Source organism: Barbus barbus, assembly GCF_936440315.1.
Source record: "Barbus barbus genome assembly, chromosome: 25".
NCBI lineage: Eukaryota > Metazoa > Chordata > Actinopteri > Cypriniformes > Cyprinidae > Barbus > Barbus barbus.
The window spans coordinates 709,748-737,485 of NC_136753.1; the positions used below are offsets into that span (position 1 = coordinate 709,748).

General features: G+C 38.3%; 3 protein-coding genes across 3 annotated transcripts; 2 read left to right on the forward strand and 1 right to left on the reverse strand.

Annotated features, from left to right (window-relative positions):
* The first annotated feature begins 801 nt into the window (after nt 1–801).
* LOC306844729 (arf-GAP with dual PH domain-containing protein 1) lies at nt 802–15,000 on the forward strand. Its single transcript, XM_079377086.1, has 11 exons — nt 802–1,033; nt 2,891–3,021; nt 4,600–4,691; nt 5,911–5,993; nt 6,080–6,192; nt 6,748–6,894; nt 10,227–10,310; nt 10,391–10,453; nt 11,666–11,737; nt 12,917–13,148; nt 14,400–15,000. The coding sequence occupies exons 1-11, from the start codon at nt 946–948 to the stop codon at nt 14,426–14,428; spliced, it is 1,134 nt and encodes a 377-aa protein (XP_079233212.1). The 5' UTR covers nt 802–945; the 3' UTR covers nt 14,429–15,000.
* Nucleotides 15,001–16,848: 1,848 nt separating this feature from the next.
* On the forward strand, nt 16,849–17,868 carry uts2r4 (urotensin-2 receptor 4; the record flags this gene model as incomplete). Its single annotated transcript, XM_079377144.1, has 1 exon — nt 16,849–17,868. One exon carries the CDS (start codon nt 16,849–16,851, stop codon nt 17,866–17,868), a length of 1,020 nt encoding a protein of 339 aa, XP_079233270.1.
* A 5,488-nt stretch (nt 17,869–23,356) lies between these two features.
* Nucleotides 23,357–27,550, reverse strand: LOC306844870 (galectin-2-like). The gene is made up of 4 exons (XM_079377290.1): nt 27,524–27,550; nt 26,404–26,483; nt 24,670–24,826; nt 23,357–23,617 (listed from the first exon to the last, which is right to left on the reverse strand). The coding sequence occupies exons 1-4, from the start codon at nt 27,524–27,526 to the stop codon at nt 23,471–23,473; spliced, it is 387 nt and encodes a 128-aa protein (XP_079233416.1). The 5' UTR covers nt 27,527–27,550; the 3' UTR covers nt 23,357–23,470.
* Between the last annotated feature and the right edge of the window lie 188 nt (nt 27,551–27,738).

Here is a 27,738-nt window from a genome sequence, read left to right on the forward strand (position 1 = left end):
TGCATTTTATTTTTGCATGAAATTAATATTTCCTTTTCATCTATGGTCTAACTTTTTTCCCCCCTATCCTAGCTTTCTAATAAACTTGGCATTGTACTCTATGAATATTGGTGGCCTTGCGAATAATTGCTTATTTTCTTCTATTGTAAGTCACTTTGGATAAAAGTGTGCACTAAAGGCATAAATGGAAACATAAGTCATACACGTTTATATGAAACCGAGAGATCAACTTACTGGATGATTTCTCACATTTGTTAAATAAATGTGATGCATGTTTGTGAAGCTTCCAATAAGAGTTTTCAGGTTGAAGCAAACTGTCATGCATTTTTTTTTTTTTTAGTTTAATTTACTCTTTAATTGAAATGGCATCAAGTCTATTATATTGTAGCCTATGTTTTAAATACAAACTAGTTTTTTTTCTATTTAAATAAATAAATAAATAGCAAGAATAAAACAAATAAAACGAAAAAAAAGGGAAAAACTACATTTAATTAAATGTTAATTGTATTTGTTTTGGCAATTTCTTTCTTTCTTTCCCTGGCTACAGGTTTGGTCTTCCTGGGTGGTGTTAATATTCATAATTAGATTATATTAAATCATTCGTAATTCGTTTATGTGTGCATACTCTTTAAATTAGTGTATTTTGTGTGTACAGTATACATTTGTGTCATTTATATGTAAATTATAATCTGTGTAGTGTAAATAATAGATGTTTAACCTGCGTGTTTATAATGTGTTTGATGTGATGGGGCTCTGGAGCACACACACACACACACACACACACACACACACACTCTCTCTCTCTGTGGTATTTCTGATGCGGAACAAGTCTGAACAAACTGCTGCTCCACTTCCGAATGTTTGAAACACCTCCATCAGCCAGCGCCTCCTCCCGCTCCTCCTGCTCCTCCTGAGGAGACACCGATCCGCTGCTCCACCGGACCGATGACGGACAACGAGCGAGCCGCCAGAAGCCTCAAACACGTTCTGCAGAAACCGGGGAACGGCTGCTGCGCGGACTGCGGCGCCGACAGTAAGTTATTGTTCTTTACACGCATCAAACATTCACCGATCAACCAGAACCGAACCTGCGCGAGCGGAGGAGAACTCACCTGACTCACCTGAAACACTGCGTCACGACGAACTCTGGCGACTTGGAATCGAGATGTTTCATACAACATATTACAACCTTATTTTATTAAACGTGATACCAGAGAGAGTTCATAAAGTCAGATGGGAAATTCCCTGTTTTAAATCTGAAAAGAAGCGCGTGCATGCGTTTCCAGACATACCTGTGTAATCAGAGACCGCAGGAGTTTGTGAAGGAGAGACGGACCTGATGATGGGTTCAGGGCAAGCTACCCGATCTCATGAAAGTGTGTGTCAATAGCACGAGTTTATGTTTCGATTTGGCGTACTATTTATACGCAGAAATGGACTTTGGCGTGCAAACGATACGAATGGATAGGATTAGGGTTGTGGGGTAGATGCGTGTCATATGTAGCGAAAACTTCGTATAATATGCACGTGAAAACTGCGTATCATATGCACGCCAAAGTCAGCTTCTGCGTATCAATAGCACACTTTTCTGTTTGTGTTTGGCGTACTATTTATACGTATGGTGTGTGTGTGTGTGTGTGTGTACTCATGTAAGGCAGGGTTTGATTTCAGGAACTCTACAACAGAATAGTTTCCTTCTGATTCAGGATGATTCACTTAAGAGTTTAGAAATGATGTTTCAGTTTGTCTGGACAGGAGCTGCTGCTGGAGATGGGGTCAGATATAGACTGAAGGTGTGGCTGTGTGTGATTTCTACATATTTCTAGAGAGAGAGAGACAGACAGGGGATGTGGGAGCGGTTGAGGAGACTGATGAAGAAACAGGAAGTGTGTTTCTCCACACTGTCCAGTGTAACACATGAAGAAATACAGAAAGAGCTGTTCTATCATAGCATTTTCAGCCAAAGTGCCTTTTAAGGAAAGTCTGTTCACTCTGCGGCCACATTTGTAATGCCTCCAGGCAGCTATTTTCAGGCATGCAAGACCAAAGCTGTGTCCCAATTCGCCTACTTATACTACGTCCTAAATATATATACCTATATATATATTGTTTTTTTTTGGTTGTTGTTAAGATAAAGTGTATACTTTTGAGTGTGTAGCAGAAGAGTGGCAAGCTTTGGGACACTACGTGATAATTCAAATAAAAATGAATGTTTTCTTCAGAATTGAATGCAATGTTGAAACTCTTTGAAACCTGAAATGATTTTTGTAAATCCAGAGATCAAATACTGACTAATGACTGATCTGTGAGTGTGAGTGTCCACAAAACTGAAGACTTTCTGAGTGTTTATAAGCAGTAGACTATTTTAGAAAGGAACATTTCAAAGAGGAATTAGGGAGAATTAATAAATCATGAATTAAATATAAATACATTTATTACCCAGCTTTGCACACACACATGTATTTCAAATACTTCCTTCTTCCATTAAAAACTGACACACTTGTATATTTTTCAAATTTTCATTATATAAATGAATGAGGTACAGTATATGAAGTATTTTTAAAGAATATAATGACATCTGTATTTAGTGTTCTGGTCTAAATCTTTGTCTTTTGAAACCCAAGTCAGTCTTCCTTATTCTGTCAGTTCTGTGTGTCAGTAAGAGCACTGTAATCTCATAATTACAGGATGATCTGTTTGTCTGGATCTCAAAAACATCAGCCAGACCTGCGTTTACAGCATTTACTGGATTTATCCAGGGAAGCCTGTCAATTACATCTTTACTGTTTGGTGTGTCAGACAGACTAGAAGAGCCAAACTGAATGCTGACACCTCGTGTATTAATATCTAATAACAGCTGTTTTATTGACTATTTCCCTCTCTCTCTCAGATCCGGAATGGGGCTCGTGTTCTTTCGGCGTCTTCATCTGTCTGGGCTGCTCTGGGATCCATCGCAGTATTCCCAACCTCGGAAAAGTCAAATCGCTCCGACTCTCACGCTGGGAGGATTCAGAAGTTCAGGTGTTCATTAAGATTTCACAGAATAATCACACTCTGTCATTATTCACCTTTCTTCATGCTGCTTCAAACACATATCAGTGGTATTTTGTATTATTTATATACTATTATATTAATGATTTGGTAACACTTTAGTATGGAGACCAGTTCTCACTATTAACTTGTTGCTTATTAGCATGCCTTTTATTAACACATTGGCTGTTTCTCAGTACTTTAAAGCACATATACTGCATGAGCATACATCCCTAATCCTATCCTATACCTCAACTCAACAACTACCGTACTAATTATTAATAAGCTGCAAATTAGGAGTTTATTGAGGCAAAAGTCATAGTTAATGGTTTGTTAATAACGAGAATTGGACCTTCGAATAAAGCGTGACAATTTATTTTATATATTAGGTTGTTATTGTGTATTTATTATTTAATATTTTTAAAATATTTCTATTTTTAGTATTTTCATTTGCACTTTTAATTTTAGTAATTAATTATATAAAATGTTTGTAATACTATTATTGCATTTAATCTTACAATTTAAAAAATATATATTTTGCAGTTAAAGTGTTTCATCAGATATTTATACTTCATTTCAATTATGAAAATGATTTTTAATCGTTTTAGTTCTAGTTAACAATAACGACACTGGTTTGGTGTTATTTTTCATGGAGCAACAAAAGGAGAAAGTTTGGAAAATCATGCAGCTCTTTCCACATTAAAACAGTTTATAGTTTCATAACATGTAATTTGTAACTAACTGCATGATTTTAATATTATTATTATTTTATTTTTTACTGTACATTTCTGCCATAGTCACCTACTCCTAAATATAATGTCGAAATTTTTTCTGTAAAGTTGCTTTTCAACGATTTGTATCGTGAAAAGTTCTATACAAATAAACTTGAATTGAATTGAACTGAATTATAGTTTCTGTGACTGTCGAGCTGAACTCGATCAAAACTTAATTTTCAGTCTTTCTCAAACAGATCGTCACATGACTTCTGAAGAATATATAGTGCATATGAGTCTTTATGATACATGTATGGTGCTCGTGCTATTTCTCTCTGGAGCTTTATATGTGTCCCTGCAGCACAAAAGCAGTAAGAAGCAGCACAGGTATATTTGTAGCAATAGCCAACAATTATCGATTTTTCTTTTATGCCAAAAATCATTAGGATATTAAATAAAGATCATGTTCCATGAAGATATTTTGTAAATTTCCTACCGTAAATATACCAAAACTTAATTTTTGATTAGTAATATGCATTGCTAAGAACTTCATTTGAACAACTTTAAAGGAGATTTTCTCAATATTTAGATTTTTTTGCACCCTCAGATTCCAGAATTTCAAATAGTTGTATCTCAGACAAATATTGTCCTATCATAACAAACCATGCATCAATGGAAAGATGATTTATTCAGCTTTCAGGTGATGTATAAATCTCAGTTTCAAAAAATTGAGCCTTATGACTGGTTTTGCTCCAGGGTCACATATGTTCACTATGAACTGCACAGAAAAGAACTGCCTTAAAATAGCATGAGATTTCAGTTCCAGCTGTTTCTTTAAACATGTCTGTGTTTGTAGTTCATGTCTGAGCGAGGGAATGATGCCATGAACGCCGTGTATGAAGCTGCACTTCCTGTTTACTTCTACAAACCCACACACAGAGACTGCCAGTGAGTTTCCATGGCAACGCACCACATCTCATCACATTAACACACAGCTGCATATGGAAATATCATCATATCAGGCTCTTGGATGCTCTGGCAGGCGTTATATTTAGGGTGAGATCAGGGTCACTTCAGCTTCAGGACACTTAATTGAGTTTATTTAGCTGATCGGCCGGCTTTACAAAGAAGATCACGCAGATCTGTCTTTGAGGCCCTTAGTAAACTGGATATCTCTGTGCCAACGAGGTATTATCACACTATATATAATATTATATCTACTATTTATTCATATTAAAAATTAGCTTTCAATTCTATATTTTTAGTTCTAATTTACTAAAATAAAACAACTAAAACACAAAATAAGACCTTTTTTATATCAGTGTTTAATTGTTTTTATTTCAGTTTCACTCATTCTATTTCTTCAACTTAAACTTATTTCAGTTTGTTACCAAGGAAATGTTTCTAACTTTCTGTTAGTTTGAGTTGTCATCTAATATTTATATTTTATTTCAGCTTATTTCGGTTTAATTTTAGTTAATGATAACCCTAATATGAGCAGAACTGTCACTTACAGTATGTTTCACTTGTTACACAATCATTTATAGTAATATTATTAATTAACTTTTATTTGTATATTTTCTTTTTCATTTTAGTCCAGTTTTTAGTCATATGATTATATGCTTTTGTTATTTATATTAGGTTTTTGGTCATTTAAAATATTACTATTTAAGTTTAATTAGTTTTTGTTTCAGTTTCAGTTTTTATTTATATTCCGTTAGTAATTTTAGTTCATCTTAAACTTATTTTAATTATTTGCCAAGGAAACATTTCTAATTTTCTTTTAGTTGAAATTTTAATTGACAAAAATATTTTAATAGTTTTAGTTAATAATAGTGTTTAATAGATTAGTTAATAATAACCCTGCAATGATCAAAAGCATGTTAGAACACTTAATAATTGGTTTCAGGTTCACAAACACCTGATTAGATTTCATGTGAAACCACGATGAACTGTTTGGTCACTTTCCAGGTCGATCAGATGACCGTTTCTCTCTGTCTGTGTGTCTCGGGCAGAATGAATGGCAAAATGAGCCGGACTTTATCACAAGACGAGTTTATTCCTGGCTAGAGTTCAGTGTTATTGAGCTCACTCCAGTCAGTTTAGCTGGTCTCCTGTGTGTTTCTTCTGCTGTAAGCGTGTGTGTGTGTGTGTGTGTGTGTTTCAGGGTGCTGAAGGAGCAGTGGATTCGGGCGAAGTACGAGAGGCAAGAGTTCATGGAGAATGGCAAGAAGCTGATCTATGAGGATGGTGTGTGTGTGTTTGTGAGAGAATCTCAGAATACTTGCTTTCTGTTTCCTTCCTGATGATTGTCATGCTTGTTTGACCAATCACAGAGACGAGAGACGGCATGCTAATGAAGAGGGGGCGGGACAACGGACAGTTCCTCAGCAGACGATTTGTCCTGTCGCTGAGGGACGGCACACTAAAGTACTACACTAAACTAGACGTGAGTGATAGCACAAGCATGCAGCAGGATCATTGACAGACTATTACAGTTTTTGTTAAGATTAGAGTTTATTTTTATATTTTCTTTTTAAAATCTTTATGATAAAATGTTTAACTACATGAACATGAAAGAGCAGTCAGAATGCATTTCTTCTGTAATGTGACATTTCTGAATGAAATAGAATAGCAGGAAATAATGTAGGACTTTCCTTGATTTTATTCATCGAGATTAGATTACATTAAGTTATATCATATACTGTTCATTATATATTTTTTTTTTATGGTTTTAGTTTCAGTTTTAGCAAGATGTGATTTTATTTGTTTGTTTATTTTTTTTATTTATTAAATACTTTCTTGCTTACTACCCTACTAAAGAAAACAGAGAAAAAGGGGTTGTGGCAAAAAACAACTTTCAGTGGGGATACAAAAATGTGGTCTGTAGTTTTCACAAAAGACGTTTGCTGACAAACAAATGGGATGAAAATAATACACATTGCTCATTTGTTGAAAATGGGCGAACTCAGCCTTTAACACTGCATCTGCTGTGTCTCTGTAGGCTAAGGAACCCAAAGCTGTTATAAAGGTGGACAGCATCAACGCCTGCTTCCAGCCGGATAAGATCGGAAACCCCAACGGCCTGCAGATCACCTACCTGAAAGACAACATCACACGAAACATCTTCATCTACCACGACAGCAGCAGGGTGAGACATAACACACACACACACACACACACACACACACACACACACACACACACACACACACACACACACACACACACACTCGCACGCACGCACGCACGCACGCACACACACACACACACACACACTCACGCACGCACGCACGCACGCACGCACGCACTCACGCACGCACGCACACACTCACGCACGCACGCACGCGCGCGCACGCACGCACGCACGCACGCACGCACGCACGCGCGCGCACGCACGCACGCACGCACGCACGCACACACGCACACACACACACACTCACGCACGCACACACACACACACACACACACACTACCAGTCAAAAGTTTTTGAACGGTAAGTTTTATAATGTTTTTTAAAGAATTATCTTCTGCTCTCCAAGCCTGCATTTATTTGATCCGAAATACAGCAAAAGCAGTAATATTGTGAATTTTTTTTGCTATTTAAAATAACTGTTTTCTATTTGAATATATTTGATATTTTAAATTTAATTTATTTCTGTGATCTGCAGCTGTATTTTCAGCATCATTACTCCAGTCTTCAGTGTCACATGATCTTCAGAAATTCTAAATTCAGAAATCATTCTAATATACTGATTTACTGCTCAACAAATATTTATTAAGTCAGCTTTATTTATATAGCTCTTTTAACAATACAGATTGTGTCAAAACACTTAACAGTATCAGATTGGAGGATAGAGTGTCAGTAATGTATAATAATAAGATTAAACACCCAATTTTCAGTTAAAGGCATTTCATTATTGAATTCAGAGATGTCATTGTCTATCTCAGTTTAGTTTAACTAGTATCTGTGAAATCAAATTGACGACAATCGCTAGAAATCAAATGTCCCCACCTGAGCAAGCCAGAGGCGACAGCGGCAAGGAACCAAACCTCCCTCTGAGACAGAATGGAGGAAAAACCTTGGGAGAAACCAGACTCAGTCGGGGGGCTAGTTCTCCTCTGGCCAGGATATTAGTGTTTATTTATTGTTTACTTATTGTTTTAATTAAAATTTTAAATGTATAAATGTATTATATTTCTATTTTTATATTGTTGCAATTTATAACAATAATAGTATTATGTAGTTAGGTATTTTATTATATTTTTAGTTATTTTGTTTTATTTTTAGTTTTATTGTATTTAAGTCGAGGTCCTCGGGGTTCATCCAGGTGTCCCAGATTCCGCCGACGATCAGGGAGACATCATCTCCCGGCACCGATCCACCATCTGATCCGGACACGGACTGAGAAACAGAATAAGAAAGAATCAGACAAATATTAGCGTAGATACCATTCTTCTTATGATGCAACGAGTACATCATGTGTTATGAGGAGTGTTCCCGGTTCCGGTTGATCTAATTAATGCAGCCTAACAATCCTTTAACGGATTTGAATAATAGAAGTGTATTAGTGCGTTATGTGTAAGCCAGGCTAAAGAAATGTGTCTTTAATCTAGATTTAAACTGACAGAGTGTGTCTGCCTCCCGAACATTGTTAGGTAGATTGTTCCAGAGTTTGGGTGCTAAATAGTAAAAGGATCTGCCACCCGCAGTCGATTTTGGTTCTAGCAAGAACTCTAGCTGCTGCATTTTGGACCAACTGTAGTTTGTTGATCAAGCGTGCAGAACAACCACCCAATAAAGCATTACAATAATCTAACCTTGAGGTCATAAACGCATGCATTAGCATTTCTGCATTTGACGTTGAGAGCATAGGTCACAATTTAGATATGTTTTTGAGATGGAAAAACGCAGTTTTACAGATGCTAGAAACATGTTTTTCGAAGGAAAGATTGCTATCAAACAACACACCAAGGTTACTAAGAAGAATTGACAGAGCAGCTGTCAAGTGTTAGATAGTCTTCTAGATTATTACATGTGGGGTTCTTACACCTGTTTTTTCAGAATTTAGCAGTAAGTAGTTACTCGTCATCCAGTTTTTTATATCGACTATGCATTCCGTTAGTTTCTCAATTTGATGTGTTTCACCAGGGCGTGAAGAAATATAGAGCTGAGTATCATCAGCATAACAGTGAAAGCTAACACCATGTCTCCTGATAATATCTCCCAAGGGTAACATGTAAAGCATGAAAAGTAACGGCCCTAGTACTGAGCCTTGAGGTACTTCATACTGCACTTGTGATCGATATGATACCTCTTCATTCACTGCTACGAACTGATGTCGGTCAGATAAGTAAGATTTGAACCATGCTAATGCACTTCCACTAATGCCAACAAAGTGTTCTAGTCTATTTAAAAGAATGCTGTGGTCGATAGTGTCGAACGCAGCGCTAAGATCCAGTAGAACTAATAAAGAGATACAACCACGATCAGATGATAGAAGCAGGTCATTTGTAACTCTAATGAGAGCAGTCTCAGTACTATGATACGGTCTAAATCCTGACTGGAATTCCTCACAAATACAATTTTTCTTTAAGAAGAAATATAATTGCGAGGATACTATCTTTTCTAGTATCTTTGACAGAAAAGGGAGATTTGAGATCGGTCTGTAATTAGCTAGATCTTTGGGGTCAAGTTGTGTTTTTTTAATGAGATGCTTAATAACAGCCAATTTGAAAGTTTTTGGGACATATCCTAATGACAGTGACGAATTAATAATTGCCAAAAGAGGATCTATGACTACTGGAAGCAGCTTTTTTAGTAGTTTAGATGGAATATTATTATAATTATTATTATTACTATGTAGAAAACGTCTGAGTAGATTTTTTCAGGTTTCTTTGATGAATAGAAAGTTCAGAAAAACAGCATTTATCTAAAATAGAAATCTTTTGTAACATTATAAATGTCTTTTATCACTTTTGATCAATTTGAAGCATCCTTGAAGCATTAATTTACTGACTCCAAGCTTTTGAATGGTATAGTGTATAATGTTACAAAAGCTTTTTATTTCAGGTAAATGCTGATTTTTGGATCTTTCTATTCATCCTGAAAAATATACTCAACTGTTTTAAATATTGATAATAATAATAATATTAATAATAAAAAAGTTTCTTGAGCAGCGAATCAGCATATTAGAATGATTTCTGAAGGGTTATGTGACACTGAAGCCTGGAGTAATGATGCTGAATATTCAGCTTTGATCACAGAAATAAATTACATTATAAAAGATATTCACATTATTTCACCAATTTTCACTATTTTAAATAGTAAAAAATATTTCACAATATTACTGAAATAAATGCAGGCTTGGTGAGCAGAAGAGACTTCTTTAAAAAGCATGAAAGATCTTACTGTTTGAAATCATGTGTCTGGTAGTGTATGTGAGACTCTGATACACGTCTCTGTCTCTCTGTGTCCATCAGGAGGTGGTGGAGTGGTTTAACTCTATCCGGGCGGCGCAGCTGCACTATCTGAAGGTGGCATTCCCTGGAGCCACGGACGCTGAGGTGAGTCCTGAAACACCGCCGCTCGTTTCAGTTCCTTGTGTGAGTTTGTGACGTCTCTCACAGCTTCTCTTTCTGCTCAGCTGAAGCCCAAACTGACTCGCAGCTTCCTCAAAGAGGGATACATGGAGAAAACGGGCCCTCGGGTGAGAAGCGCTCATGCTGTCATTTACAACAACTCCTCACAGAAGTCACAGCTGAACAAAATACAACACTTGCAATACACTTTATTTTAAAGTACCCCTATTATGGGTTATAAAAGGTTCATATTTTGGTTTTGGGAGTCCCCAACAACAGGTTGACAGGTTGACATCACATTTATTTTTACGTTATTTGCTGAACGATTCATTTTTCCGTATGCATAATTTATTGTTGTTATAATAGTAAGTACATGTAACATGTAACAAGGACACCTTAAAATAAAGTGTTACAAACACTTGCAATACATTTGAAACCTTTATGGTACAATGTACGGCCAAACCAAAATGTATTGAGTCATCTTCAGCATTTCTCACATTATTACCGTTTATTTGTAAAGGGTAATAAAATATGACAAGAACTCAAGAGTTAAACTGTATCAGAACAAATTCATCTTGATAATGTCAGATAACTTTGATAGAAAGGTATGTAATGGATTACAATCAACCAAAATTATTCAGATGTTAAATTTAAGTAGACAATCAGATAATAGCAATTTAGGTCAAACCATTACGAAGCAATGCTTCATTTTGTTCAGTCTGTGGGGTAAAAAGATTATATTAGCAATTAAAGAAAAAAACACTTAAGCAAAACATGCTCAGGTCAAAGTATCAAATAATTGTTGATCCAAATTTTTTTTTATCAGTTTTACTGGTAGTCCACTTTATGAACAATTTTTGAGTATAATATGTTACAGTTTACTTTATTTTGCTATCCTCACTTACAGAAATGAAGTATAGTGTCCTGCACCTACTAGTAAAAAAAAATATATATATATATATATATCAAAAATGATATCTGGTGTCTGAATAATTTTTGGTTTGACTGTATTTAACAACAGCAGGAAAGAGGATTGTGACATTTCTAAATGAAACAGAATAACAGAACATAATGTAGGATTGGCTTTGATTTTATTAAACAAGATGTGATTAGATTCTTAAATCATTCATAAGAGCTCATGTCTGGTCATTTTATTAGCCTGTGTCTGCTCCTGATCCTCCTGTAGGATTTATATTGTGAGAATGACCAGCTTTTTCCTGCTTATTATACCAAATAAATACAGTAAATATCATCATTAATGAATAAGACTAGGATGACACATTAAGGAGGTCTGATTTGACGTTGAGCCGGGCTGTTTGTGCTCTGATGTGTTTCTGCAGCAAACAGAAGGCTTTAAGAAGCGCTGGTTCACGCTGGATCACCGGCGGCTCATGTACTTCAAAGATCCTCTGGTAAGACGCCTCTTGTCTCACGTCTCCTGTAACACAGTAATGAAACGGTCAGATTGAGTGACTTACTGCATTGATTACGGTTAAACAGGTTCGATGAGAGGGAAATATCATCAGGTGTTAGCACCTGCTCTGAGATCAACAGCGTTCCTGTATTTAAATGCTTAGCGGCAAGATTTTAATAGGCAAAGATGATTAGACATCAGCAATGAATGTGCATTAAACCTATATTCCACACACCGGCTGATTAAAATAGATAAATAAAGAGTTCTATAAATAATAAGAAATATAGATCAACTAATAAAAATATGATTACAATTAATAAATACATAAAAATTAATAAGTAATCAATCAAATTAGGTTAAATAAAAAAATTAAAAAACACCTAACTAATACAGTTCATTACTGTAAAAAACAAAACAAAAACAAATATTTTGCAAATAATGTTTTAAATTGGTATAGCATATGGTAAACCAGTTAAGTCTTCCGTTAAATTCAACCAAATGTATTGTTTTGTTTTTGGTTAATAAACAACAAATTGAATAAACAAAGAAATATAGACAAATTGGCAGTAAATAAATTGGTATATTGGCATATATTTGTAGTAAATTGCAGAAAATAAAATTATATTGATTTTTTTTTATTATTATTAAAGTGTATGCTGTTTTTATGACCATATTAATTTAGATACTTTTTTTGCCATATTTGTACCTAAGAAAATGTTAAATCAATGAGTGAAGACAAAAGATCATTACAGTTAAAAAAAATAAAAAAATCTGTCTGATGATTGGCAAAAAGCAGATGGATATATTTTGAGTCAATTACTCTTACAGAAAATAATTAACGTTAAATGAAGAAATTGCATTAAGAAATGAGAAAATTATACACAATACAGCACATTTCATGTGTTTCGTGTCATGATGTCCGTTACCATAAACAAATGACTCACCTGTTTGCCATAACAACCGTTTACAGTAAATACACTTATAAGGGACATCTAGAACTGTTTTGAAAGTTAAACCACAGTGCAAAGTTATGATAATAATCTAGTACAAAGATAAACGCCTATCAAAAACTGCATCTGCAGAACGAGTGATTCAACGTTTCAGATGAATGAGGAACGAGAACTTGTCCAATCTGAAAGCAGCGTAATAAACCGAGTTTCCCCTGTGTGTCTGGCAGGATGCGTTTGCTAAAGGCCAGGTGTTTCTGGGACACAGAGATAACGGATACCGCGTCACGATCGGACTCCCCGCCGGAACTCACTACAACGGGATGTGGCAGTACGCCATCACCATAGAAACGCCTGAACGCAGCTTCCTGTTCACCTGTGAAACAGATACGGAGCAAAAGGAGTGGATGAGCCATTTCAATGCAATCATCAGCACTCCCATGAGCCCACAGGAGTACACAGGTAACACCACACACACACTCTCTCTCACACACTCGATCAGACTCATTCACTCACTCTCTCTCACTCACTCACTCACTCACTCACTCACTCACTCACTCACTCACTCACTCACTCACTCACTCACTCACTCTCACTCACTCACTCACTCACTCACTCACTCACTCTCTCTCTCACTCACTCACTCACTCTCTCACTCTCTCTCTCACTCACTCTCACTCTCTCACTCACTCACTCACTCTCACTCACTCACTCACTCACTCACTCACTCTCACTCACTCACTCACTCACTCTCACTCACTCACTCACTCACTCACTCACTCACACTCACTCACTCACTCACTCACTCACTCACTCTCTCACTCACTCACTCACTCACTCACTCTCTCACTCACTCACTCACTCACTCACTCACTCACTCACTCACTCACTCACTCTCACTCACTCACTCACTCACTCTCACTCACTCACTCACTCACTCACTCACTCTCACTCACTCACTCACTCACTCTCACACTCACTCACTCACTCACTCACTCACTCTCACTCACTCACTCACTCACTCACTCACTCACTCACTCACTCACTCTCACTCACTCACTCACTCACTCACTCACTCACTCACTCACTCACTCACTCACTCACTCACTCACTCTCTCACTCACTCACTCACTCACTCACTCTCACTCACTCACTCACTCACTCTCACTCACTCACTCACTCACTCTCACTCACTCACTCACTCACTCACTCACTCTCACTCACTCACTCACTCACTCACTCACTCACTCACTCACTCACTCACTCACTCTCACTCACTCACTCACTCACTCACTCACTCACTCTCACTCACTCACTCACTCTCACTCTCTCACTCTCTCACTCACTCACTCTCTCACTCACTCACTCACTCACTCACTCACTCACTCACTCACTCACTCACTCACTCAATACAATTCAATTCAGCTTTATTAGCATGACTGTGTAACACAATGTTGCCAAAGCATTAATATATATAACAACAACATAAATAAATAAATAACAACATAAATAATAATAAATAAAATCCATCTAAATAAATGAAAGATAAAGTAAGTCAGTTTCAAGTTAATCATGTTTAACATCTAACATTGTGAATGGTCAATACATATATTGCTGCTAGTGCAGCTGTTATCACACACACACACACACACACACACACACACACACACACAAGTGTCAACACCACAACATGAGTTCTGCTGTGTTTTTCAGTGGAGGCCTACTTCAGACACAAACACTGATGGCCCATGGAACCCTCAGCGTGACCTGTGACCTCTGTAGCTGACCCGCCACGGATCTCACAGCACGTGCCTCGGATGTTTGTGTTTTACACTAAGTATTTGTTTGTAAACTGTGCTATGATTCTGTATCGTTAGATCTTGAAACTCAGAGTATTTTGTCCCTATAACATTATGTTTGCATGTCTGCATTTCCCACAAACTGTTTGCTACTAAATCTGTTTGTTTTATTTTTAAATCTGATTTTTGTTTTTTAAGGATTAAAGGCTCCATCTAGTGGTGATATTGAGTTATTTAAGCACTGACCCTTCAAATGTACATTTATTACAACAATTTTCAACACATTTTAAGTGAAAGTCAACTCTAGTTCTAAACCTCCTTTTATTTGCATATTAAAGGGACAGTCAGAAATTATATTAAAAAAATATCATCCTGTCATCATTTAATCACTCTAATGTTGTTCCAAACCTGTATGACTTTCTTTCTTCTATGGATTGCAAAAGGAGATCTTTTGCAGAATGTTCACACTGCTCTTTTTCATACAATAACAGGTTATAGGGATCACATTTAGCCTAAAAATAAGACCAAAAAGCCTAATAAGTGTCATAAAACTATCCAACATGTGTCTTGCAAAAATGTTCACACCCCTTAATATTTTTATCACATCTTATCATGTTGCAATCTTTTCTCCATTGCATTCCATACCCATAATGACAAAGTAAAAACCAGATTGTGATTTTCAAGTGTTTTTATATATATATATATATATATATATATATATATATATATATATATATATATATGTATGTATGTATACTGATAAGAAAAAAATAAAGCATTATAGCATGCGGTTACAACATGACATTTGAAAAAAAAGAAGTGGTGTGAATACTTTTGCAAGACGCTGTATTTTTAAGGTTTTCATATGATGGTTTGTGTAATGAACAGACTGAAATGTGTCACTGTAAATCTACTGCAGCTCTAAAATCTCATTGGTTCTAGTGTGTCACATGACCGTTCAATCAGAATAATTAAATACACATGGCCACAAATGAGATTTGAGAGCTACACTGCAAGAGAAGGTTCTGAATCAACATGAGGGTGACTAAATCTTGACAGAATTGTCTTTTCCTGTATTAGTATTATGATCCGTCAGGGTTTAGTGCAGCTTTTTAATAAAGTACTGATCTAACCATGTGTTTGGGTCTGATTTAGATTTTTCATGTGAGCTGCAGGAGGATATTAGTGGACGTGTGTGTGCTGTGTGTTTGAACGTGAGTGTGAATGGAAGATTATTAAATGCTGCTCATGATCGGGGTGTGTGAAACGGCACCAGGGTGCTCAGAGACGCTGGACGTCACATCACACCCTCCTGAGAGAAAGAAAGAGAAGAGGCAGACACGAGAGAAACCTGCAGACACAAGAGAAATGAAGATACATACAGAAGAGCTGAAGGCAAACGCTCAGAGCTGCATGGATGCAGCAAAGAACATCAGAGGAACGTCTGTATGGTCATGAACGGAGGTTTATTTTACCACAATCCAGAGTTGGATCATGGGTATGTTTAGGACTTGTTACAGAAGGACTTGTCATTCTGCTGCTCCATGTTCATTTGGTGCTTTGATGTTTGAAGAAGCTTCTCTGTCTGTTTTCCGCCGTAAAACCATTCTTCTAACTAAACGTTCCAAAAGGTGTTTTTCACAGCAGTTCCACAGAAGGACCGTTTTAGGAACTTTTCAGTAAACAGTTACTTTTTTTTCATTTGAAGAACATTTGAGTGATCTAAATAACTTTTTTTTCACTATAAAGTACATTTGGAGAAGTTCCATGGATGTCAAAGGTTCTTCATGCAACCATCAATGCCAATAAAGAAGTGAAACAGCTCAGTTTTACAGGAAATTTATTTCTTCCAGATCCTCACCTAACAGCAGTGATGCCACAAAAGAATGATTTTGCGAAGCTTTCAGTGATCAATTCTTAAAAGAACCACTTTTTTATTCACATGAAGAACATTTAAGAACCTTTTTTCTACTATAAAGATCCATTGGTGCAATGGAAAGATTCCATGGATTTTAAAGGTTCTTCTTGGAACCATCAAAACCAATAACTAGAGCTCAGTTTTATTAGGAAACATTCGAATTGATATATTTCCCCCCGGATCTTCTGATGATGAGTAACTCGCCCAACAGCAGTGATGCCACAAAATAATGATTTTGGGAAGATTTCAGTGATCACGTCTTAAAAGATCCACTTTTGTCTTCATGTGGAGAACATTTAATAACCTTTATCCACTATAAAGAACCTTTTGTGCAATGGAAAGATTCCATGGATATTAGAGGTTCTTCTGGAAACCATTGATACTAATACAGATCTGGTTTATAGGAAACATTTGAATTGATATATTTCTCCCAGATCTTCTTATGATGAGTAGCTCGCCCAATGCCAGCAACGCAGCCGGAAGCGCTGGAGTAGTTTGGGTCACTCCGCTCCTGGGCGCCACGCTCGTCACCATGTGCGTTTTAGGCGTGACGGGAAACCTGTACACCCTCGTCATCATGCGATCGGCCACGTTACGGCGCGCTGGCTCCATGTACGTCTTCATCCTCAACCTGGCAGCGGCGGATCTGCTCTATCTGGGCACCATCCCGTTCGTGGTCTGCACCTACTTTGCCCACGACTGGTTCTTTGGGGAAATGGGCTGCAGGTTGCTGTTGAGTCTGGATCTGCTCACCATGCATGCCAGCGTGTTCGTGCTGGTGGCCATGAGTCTGGAGCGCTACCGTGCCGTGGCCGCTCCCTTCCGAGCCCGTCGCTCAACCGTGCGTAATCACTGGCTGATGGTGTTGGGAATCTGGGTGGCAGCGTTTGTATTGACGCTCCCTATGATGGTGATGATCCGTCTGCGAGAGGGACGTCCCAGTATGGTAGGCCTCGTCAAACGCATCTGCTTCCCAACGTGGACGCCCGAGGCTTTCAAGGCTTATCTGACTGTGCTCTTCTTCACCAGCATGCTCCTCCCCGGCCTGCTGATGGTGGGGCTTTACGCAGGTCTCGCCTGGCATTACTGGGCCACCCAGGCTAACCTGACTCACGGATCCTCATCATCCGCTCGCAGGCGCCGACTTAAGCACAAGGTAGTGGGAATGATCTTCTGCATCGTGGTGGCATACTGGGCGTGTTTCCTACCGTTCTGGGGTTGGCAGATGGCAAAGCTCTTCTCGTCCGAGTCGCTTCGCTCGCTGTCGGCAGCCGCTCACACCTACATCAACTTCTTCGTCACCTGCCTGACATACGGAAACAGCTGCATCAATCCGCTGCTCTATACGCTGCTGACGCGCAACTACCGCGACTACCTGGCCCAGAGAGGTCAGTCTTCGGGGGCGAGTCGAGGGGACCAGGGGTCGGCCGCAGGGGTCAACCCCATCCAGGATCATATAGGATGAGTTCAGGAGAGTTACAAATTCTGGGTCCAGTTGCGTAAACATAGCCACTATGCTAAAACTGTGTCTCTGGGACTCTTTGGTCAATTTGACCGGAAGATTTAACATTTTGAATTATTTTATTTTTTTGCTTCATTGGAATGTGTTGACACTTGGTGACTTTTGTTGCATTAGCTATATGAACATTTCTAAAATTCTAAAATAATCAAATATTATTGAACAAAAATATAGTACACTGATTTTCCTGAAAAAAAAATAAAATTACATTTCAAAGCTTTGGTCACTTTTGAACATGAAGGTATCAGGTGTGACCCACGAATGAAGAGGTTCAGAGGGTTTTAAGAACTAGTCTGTCCAGCTAGCAGTCAGTCCAGTGGTGATCAGTCTTACTTCTCAGATCCAAATTAGACCAATCTACGTTTTTATGTAACTGATTTAAAGTTATATACAGTCTTAAAGTGAAAACTACATGACTAACTTATAAAACTAGTCTAAGCAGTTTATGCAACCTGCCAATGTTTTGATATTTCAACTGGTGTTGCTTCAGTTCTGTGTTTTAGACTTGACTTTACACATTACCAAAACGGTTTACTGTACAAATGCAACAACAAAAATCATTTCTTCACCACTAGTGCAACGTAATTGCAAAGATAATGACTGTTTTCAAACAGGTTTCTCAAACACTCCCCCCTCACTTGTGATTGGTCAGCTAGACAGATAGCCCCACCCCAGGCTCACGTGATTGGTTGATTCAGAAGTTATCATGATAGGCCGCTCAAACAGATCAATGTTGTGAAAATGCCCCAGAGTCGGTGTTTGACTCTTAATTAACCTACAAATGCATTATAGTGACTTAATATTACTTTTTGTATATTAATATTGAGATGTTCAAATTCACCGTGTAATCAAGTAACAGATGAGTTTTTACAGAAGTACTGTAGTATTTGTTTGGACACACCTTTGACATGAACAGCAGAAGATATGGGAATTGGGAAGTGTTTCATCTTCCCTTTTAAAAGTTGATAAGGTGTTATTTTAATTATCTATTCATATATTGCTCACTATTATTACATTTTTATGTAGTGAGTTCATTGGTTAATGGTTATAATTTTATGATCTGCATTAATCATTGTTTTTAACTGTTGTTTGTTTTGGACCAGACAAACGCTGCTCTGTATCGTCTGAGTCTGTATTTATAGCTCTAAGTTTTGAATATTACACTGATGGACAGACTTTATGGTGTTTGTTTTTATTTCTTTGTACCTGTGGAGTTAAAAAGTTCATTCATGCAGATGATTTATGAGTGAGTTTGTTGTCTCTTCAGAGGTTTATTTAGTAAAAAGTTCAAGCTAAATAAAGTTGGTGTGTGGAGGTGTGTGTGTGTGTGTGTGTGTGTGTGTGTGGAATCTGTTTTCTGTCCGTCACATTCCTCAGCTCCTGCTCAGGCCTTTTCGAGTCGCTCTGTAAATGATCATGAGGATACTGTAACTCTGAACTGAACTCATATGTATAGCACAGCAGGGAAAATAATGCATTGCTAAATGATTCTCTGAATCGAGGAGTTCTCTAACAGATGTGAAATCACACACTGGGCTCAGACTGATGGCGTTCAGCTTTCTCATCTGCTAAATCTATATTTAGATTGTTTTCACAGGATTCATTTTCATCAGTTCTTAAATTTGAGCTATATATCGAGTCATTTGTAGTCGCTGTACACTAAACCAGAGCAGTGAAACTGCACTTACTGATTGTATCACACTTTGCATACTACAAATTACTCAAAATAAATTAATTACTTATTACTAATTACTTTCTAAATCCTATATCAACCTCAACAAGTTAATGATACAAGGATAGACAAAGTGGTTTGGTAACACTTTAGAATAGGAGACACTTATTCACTATTAACTCGGACGTTTCCCTCAATAAATTCCTAATTTGCTGCTGATTAATAGTTAGTAAGGTAGTTGTTAAGTTTAGGTGTTGGGTAGGATTATGAATGTTGAATAAGTTAAGAGATCCTCAAATAAAGTGTTACCAATGGTTCTTTTAATTCTTTCAAGTAACTACAAAAATTATTCTGGTCACACTTTACATTAAGATCCAATTCTCACTATTAGCTAACTATTAACTTTCACCTCAATATACTTCTAATTACTGCTTATTAATACCTAGTAGAGTAGTTATTAAGTTTAAGAATTGAGGAGTAAGGATTTATAATAAGGTCTTGCAGAATAAGATATTAATATGTGCTTTGTAAGTAATAATAAACAGCCAATATCCCAGTAATATTCATGCTAATAACCAACAGAATTGGACACTAAAGTGTTATCAATATTCTTATTAACTCACCAAAGTATTTAAAGTGATAAGGGCACATAAAAAGCATGCATTTTAAGGTTAAACTTTAAATTTTAATGTTAAATCCACTATTGTATTGTTGTGGTAAAGCGAGCTGCACCAGCTCGCTTGGGGGACGTAACAAGTGTCCGTAAAGATGTTAAAAAAAATGATGGCTCACCCGCAACAGCACTTTTGTGCACAGTGTAATTTATTTACAGTGCCTTAAATGTACAGTCCTCAGTGAAGTATTTACAGGTGCATAATAAAGCAAAACCCAAAAGTAACAAAGAAACAACAAAAGAGAAAAATAAACAGGAAAAAATCCAATATCTGTATATACAGGTAACACGTATCCACAATATACAAGGATGGTGGATTGGTTCGCTTGAGGCACCGCTATTGCCCTCTCGTTACGACTTGGTAAAACAAGTCCCCTCTTTAACTCCAGTCCCCCTTTTATAAGACAGGCTCCTCCCCATTCTAGGATCATTCCATTGACAGGTAAATATTATAGTTTAAAACCCAAGTACTTCATATACTTTCCATAATTATGCCCATCATTCAACAACAACTCATACTCTCTACGTATAATTCATAAATAAAAATAATCTTCATCAATTTATCCAGTTAACCCTTAATTTCGACATATTGACATACACAAAACCCCCTACTAATGCCAAACAGTGGTTTCGCCCCACTCCGCCTGCTGTGCGCCGGCGCGGCACAGTCAGTGACGTCATAACTGCTCGCCGCCCGTTCGCTCTGTTTGGCCGGACTAACATACACTGACGCAAACAAACACATAACAAAGACGAAACCTCATACATAATGCCGTGTGTATGCGTGACATGCCCAGAAATGCATAAACTGATGGAAGGGGGGGGGAAATGTTCAACCTGTCCATGTGTCGTCGGATCGCGTGTGCACCCGCTTCTCCGACAACAGAAACAGCGGGAAGGGATGAAAGTGGAGAGTGAATGAGGTATGTGTGTGTGTGCCAGTGCCGCTTCCCCAGCAGTGACAATTATGTTGCCCTTGTCACATCACCTCCCTCCCCTCCATGCCGCGTACTGACCGGGAACCTGGACAGGTAGTCGGCGACTACATTCAGCCTGCCAGGTCGATGCCGTACCTTGAAGTGGTAAGGTTGAAGGGCCAAATACCACCTTGTGATTCTGGCATTGTGATCTTTCATTGAATGAATCCACGTCAGAGCTCGATGGTCAGTCTCAAGGTCAAACTCTCGTCCAAGGAGGTAGTAACGTAAACTATCAAGGGCCCATTTGATGGCGAGACACTCTTTTTCTATAGCTGAGTATCGGGTTTCTCTCGGTAACAGCTTGCGGCTAAGGAAGATGACTGGTTTCTCCTCTCCTTCACTTCCCTGAGCAAGAACTGCCCCAATCCCTGTCGCAGAAGCATCCACCTGCACCAGAAATCGCTGGAAGAAATTTGGACTTTGCAGGACTGGGCTGGAACACATCTTTTCTTTCAGCGTATTGAACGCGGCTTCACAGTCTCCAGTCCACGGAATTGGATTATTTACCGTCTTGCTCAATAGGTTAGTCAGGGGTACTGCAATGGAGGCAAAATTTGGTATAAACCTCCTGTACCAGCCCACCAAGCCCAAGAAAGACCTCACTTCCTTCTTTGACTTGGGTCTTGAGCTCCGCAGGACTGCCTCCACCTTATCCACTTGCGGTCGCAGCTGGCCGTTGCCTAGATAGTACCCAAGGTAACTGGCTTCTTGTCGTGCCCACTCACATTTGGCAACGTTCAAGGTCAACCCTGCTGCTTGGATCTTTTCTAAGGTCTGCTGCACATGTTGCAGGTGTTCTGCCCAGGAGTTGCTGTGGATTACAACATCATCAAGGTAGGCGGCAGACCATTCCTCACAACCCTGGAGGACTCGATCCATCAATCTTTGGAAGGTGGCAGGTGCCCCATGCAGGCCAAAGGGAAGGACGGTAAATTGGTATAGGCCCAGCGGAGTTCGGAACGCCGTGTATGGTCTAGAGGCTGGACCGAGGGGTACCTGCCAGTAACCCTTACACAGGTCCAGGGTGGTGATAAATTTGGCTTGTCCTATTTTCTCCAACAAGTCATCCACCCGAGGCATCGGGTAAGCATCAAACTTCGATTGTGCGTTCAGCTTACGGAAGTCGATGCAGACTCGAAGTGTCCCATCCTTCTTTGGGACAATAACCAAGGGACTGCTCCATTCACTTGTAGAGGGCTCTATTACTCCCAGTTCCTTCATCATCTTGATCTCCTCCCTTAGAGGTTCCACCAGCCTCTCAGGAACCCGGTAATATATATATATACATAATGCCGTGTGTATGCGTGACATGCACAGAAATGCATAAACTGATGGAAGGGGGGGGGGAAATGTTCAACCTGTCCATGTGTCGTCGGATCGCGTGTGCACCCGCTTCTCCGACAACAGAAACAGCGGGAAGGGATGAAAGTGGAGAGTGAATGAGGTATGTGTGTGTGTATGTGTATGTGTGTGTGTGTGCCAGTGCCGCTTCCCCAGCAGTGACAATTATGTTGCCCTTGTCACAATTGTATATAAATGTTCTACAGTCTATACACAGCATTAAGTTCAATTAGATAAGAAGTAACTGTAATTAAATTACAGAAAAAATTAGAAATCCCTTGCTGTACTCTTTCAAGGGTAACGTAATTAAATTACAGTAACTAATTACTTAGTAATTAGTCATACCCAACACTGACTACAAAAATTTAATTTGCTGTGATAAAGCCTTCTGTTGACTTTTTGCATGCATTTATTTTATTTATTTATTTATTTATTTGTATTATTTTAAGAATGCTCTGTTATAGAGATATTATATCTTGGTATTGCAGACACCTTGGTTGCATAAGTCTCGCTCTCTCTCAGTTTTTTTTTTTATTCTTTCTCTCATTGAATTTGTTATTTTAGACAGTTACTGTAAACAATTAATTATAAAAACAATTAATTTCAAAATGAATACCTTCTAAATTAAGTATGAATTTGTAATTTCCTAAACTACCAGCTATTTAGAATTTAAAAGTAGTTTTTCCAAACGCTGCACTTAATTTCTGACTGTATATTAATACTTTAGCTTTATCATCACTGAAGGAGAACCTTCTCAAACCCCAAGAACACAACAGCGAGTCCGTTCACATTCTGTCAGTGGATTTATTTGACACTCTTTGGTACATTAAGTGGAGTGAGTTCTGACACACAAGGAACCACAGGAGAACATCACTGTCCTGCTCAGTTGACTTTAATGCTGTTGATCTTCACGTCTCCCATCACGTGCACGTGTTTGAAGACGTCATCACCGAAGCGGTTTGGGAAGCTCATCATGGTGCCCTCTGGGAGCTTGATGTAGAAGGTGTCGTTGTTGAAGCTGATGGTCAGCTGTTGGAGGAGAGACACGGTCAGATTTACACACTCCATCAGCTACAAACATCTGAATGTTTGCATGAAGTCTTTGGACGGGGGGGAATATAATATCACAATTGAGAGAAAAAAAAAAGTGAAAAAGTTTGTTTCTCAATTTCAAGGCAAAAATTTGATTTATTTTCCACAATTCTGAGTTAATTTCTCAGAATTTTGAAAATGACAGAATTACAAGATATAAGCTCTTTTGTGAGATAAAAAGCTGCAACTTTTTATTTCATGGTCGGGGAAAAAAGAGAATTGCTAGTGGAATTGTGAGAAAAATAATTCTAAATTTATGCCTCACAATTCTCACAGTTTTTCTCAGAATTCTGCCACGGGATAAACAACAAAAAAATGTAAAAAGGTAATTGCAACTTTTTATTTTGCAACTCTGAATTTATATCGTGCCTTTCTGACTTTCCCCCCTCAAAATTGTGAGATAAACTGAATTGCAAGAAAAAATTTAGCCTATTTGTAGTAAATGTCATGACACTTGTGATCTAATGCAGTGACATTTATAAATGTGAATTTCAGGACAGAGTACATGAGAAGCTGTTGTAAGTGAGCGAGTGATTGCAGCACAATTCCTCCTCAAACCTCTGAGCAGTGGGCGGTTTATTGCTTGAGTGGTTAATATGTGCAAAGGGTGATGCTTTATGACTCATTGTGACAGGAGTTACTGTAATCTGTCAAAAGACTAAAGCTGAGCAACTAACCCAGATACAGGAATCACTGGAGAACTGGTCAAAGAACACAGATAAAGGCCCAACTGAGGTTTGACACTATGCTGCTTCAGATGAAGTTTCATGCAAAGGACAACAGCAAAGTGTGTGGATGCAAGATTTAGACTTTTTAAATGTCAGGAATCCAGAAATATGAGAGTAAAGCATATTGTGAAGCATAAAAAGGTCAAAGAAAGAGAGCGCGTGATTGTTAAATTTGTTTGATTGCTCATGAATCAAATACTGTGCTGCTGGATTTGTTTGTGACGTGGATGAGGTCAAAGGTCAGAGGTCACCAACGCTCACCTTGAACTCTTCGCCCTGTTGGAAAGGGAAACAGGGTTCTTGATGTTCGGCTCCCCATCCGCCCTGGTTGGAGTTGCATACGATGACGTTGCTGCTAAAGCGAGGGTTGAAGTGAAGAGCGATTGCGTCGGCGTCGTGACCGATGTTGATGGAGAACCTGAGGACAGAGACGGACGCTTTGAGACATTTATATGCATAATATATAAAAGTGGTTTCATGCCACTGTTGCCACCTTTGGTTTGCTCAGTTGGGCTTTAAAAGACAATTCATATTTAGTAATCTTATTGATTAAACTGCACTGCACAAGACGTTAACACTGTCAGTGTAATTATAACACTGTAAGCTGCATACAATCTATATGCAATTAACTACATGCAATTGTACAATATATATATAGAGTTCAGATGCAAAATATCACAATATCAAAAAGACATCACCTTTTGTTTGAACCCACCCATTTTTCATGTGAGCAAAAGTATTGGAACATGTGACTGACAGGTGTGTTTTGTTGCCCAGGTGTGTCCTATCACAATGATTATTCAAACAATAATTGGCACTGAAGGTCTACGCTCAGTTTCAGATTTGGGTTTTGCCTGTTCAAACTGAGGTGTAACCAACATGCAAACCAGAGAGCTGTCTATGGGTGAAAAACAAGCAATTGTGAAGCTGAGAGAAGGAAAATCAATCAGAGCCATTGCACACACATTGGCCATATAGCCATTTCAACCATTTGGAATGTCCTGAAGAAGAAAGAAGCCACTGGTGTGCTGAGTAACAGACATCGAACAGGTAGACCAAGGAAAACAACTGCAGTTGATGACAGAAACATTGTGAGAGCTGTCAGGAAAGACCCTGAAACAACTGTAAGTGAGATCAGCAACAACCTCCAGAGGGCAGGAGTGAAGGGATCACAATCTACTGTTCGCAGAGGACTTCATGATCACAAGTACAGAGGCTACACCAGAAGATGCAAACCACTCAAGAATAAGAAGGCCAGGCTGTAATTTGCCAAAAAGTACAGAGATGAGCCTCAAAAATTCTGGGACAAAGTTGTATGGACTGATGAGACAAAGATGAACCTTTACCAAAGTGACGGAAAGGCTAAAGTTTGGAGAAAGAAAGGATCTGCTCATGATCCCAACACACAAGCTCATTTGTGAAACACAGTGGAGGTAATGTCATGGCTTGGGCTTGCATGGCTTCTTCTGGGACAGGCTCATTAATCTTCATTGAGGATGTAACGCATGATGGCAGCAGCAAAATGAACTCAGAGGTCTACAGAAACATTTTGTCTGCCAATTTGCAAAGAAAGAAATGCAAAATCAAAGAAAGATGCAACCAAACTTATTGGGAGATCCTTCATCATGCAGCAAGATAATGACCCCAAACACACTTCCAAAACAACAAAGGAGTTCATCAGGGGCAAGAAGTGGAAGGTTTTAGACTGGCCAAGTCAATCTCCAGACTCAAACCCTACAGAGCATACCTTTTACCTGCTAAAGAGGAGACTGAGTGTCTCAATGATAAATAACTATATACATACAGTATATTTAAAAACACGACAAAATCTAGTAAGCTGAACATCTTTTGTCTGTTCCTGATTTTGTGGCTGATTTGGGATGTTTTATGTACCACACAAACAGATTTAAAACAGACTGAACATATCAAGGTGTGAAAATACTGAAGGGTTACTAAAATATAATTTTCTCAAGGTTGAAAAGTGGATGTACGCACGCTTCACAGCCTGGTTTAGTCTTTCCAGTGACCTTCATCTCCATCCCGGCCTTAAAGCTCATGTCCTTTATGGTGAACACCTGAGAGAGATGGAGGAAAACGCCATGAACAATTCCACACATCAGACTCAGGTGCGTTGGTCTTTCACATTTTTGCAGTTTGAAATGACAATATAATTGATATAACATGACATGGACACAGATGGTCTTTTATACTTCATTGACGATGTATCTGTCAAATTACTGTTTAACCTGCGATTCTGTGGATAAGAGGAACAGTTGTTGGACAGAATGTGTTATCTGAGCGGCCAAACCCAATGTTAATGATAAACCGCTGATAATAAAGTCATAAAGAGGTGAACAGGAAGACCCAGTGAGCAAACAATGATCTAACACGAGACGACATACAGACCTGAAAGATAGATACGGTGTGAGGTGAATGCTGGAGACTTTCAATAAACTCAAATATCATTTTGATTTGCATCCTGCTTATAATTCCTATACTTCAAGATGTTATTTTATAGTTTAGATGGCTGTAATATATGTATATAATAATGCAGATGAGCATGTGTCACTGTGATGATGATCAGATGTTTCTCTTTAAAAGAGAAGTTTGAGTGCTGCTAAATCTTATGAAATCTCTTCTGAAATCTCGCACATCACAGCAGTTTTTTGTATGTGTGGGAAAAAGCATATATTTAAAGTGTTTTGTGGCTGTTTTCTATGCCTTGAAATCATGATATTAAAATGTGCTGTTATTTCCAAATTACAGATTTATTTTTCAGGTTAATTAGTAAGTCATACTAAGTCTTTAAATTTAAGCTCATTCTGGGTTATTTTATGCTATTTCTTAATAATATAATAATTCAACTGAATAATAATTTCCTAATTCATTTAACATGTCATTTTGCAATCACAGTGTTGCTGCGGTGAGATTCTTCAGAGGAAACAATGATTTGATCAGTTCATGCTGTTGATTCAACACAACGAACAGCTCAGTGTCACTGCAGATCACAAACACTCTGAGCAACTGTGACACTTACAGAATACAATACAATAGAATAGAATAGAATAGAATAGAATAGAATAGAGAGCCAGTGAAAGGAAGTGATGTCACTCACCATCTTCTTGAGTTGGTGGAGCCGCAGCTGTGTGTCTCGTTCACCTGCCGGCCCTCATTATAAACCCAGGAGGCGGGTCCAGACACTCCAGCCAATAGGAGCAGAGTGGTGAGTCTGAGCCAATCCAACACATTCTCACTCCCGACTCGTCACATATTGAATCTTGGTCAGGACCCCGTTAGCGTCACTTTTCGACGTGCAGGGTCCTCCATTGT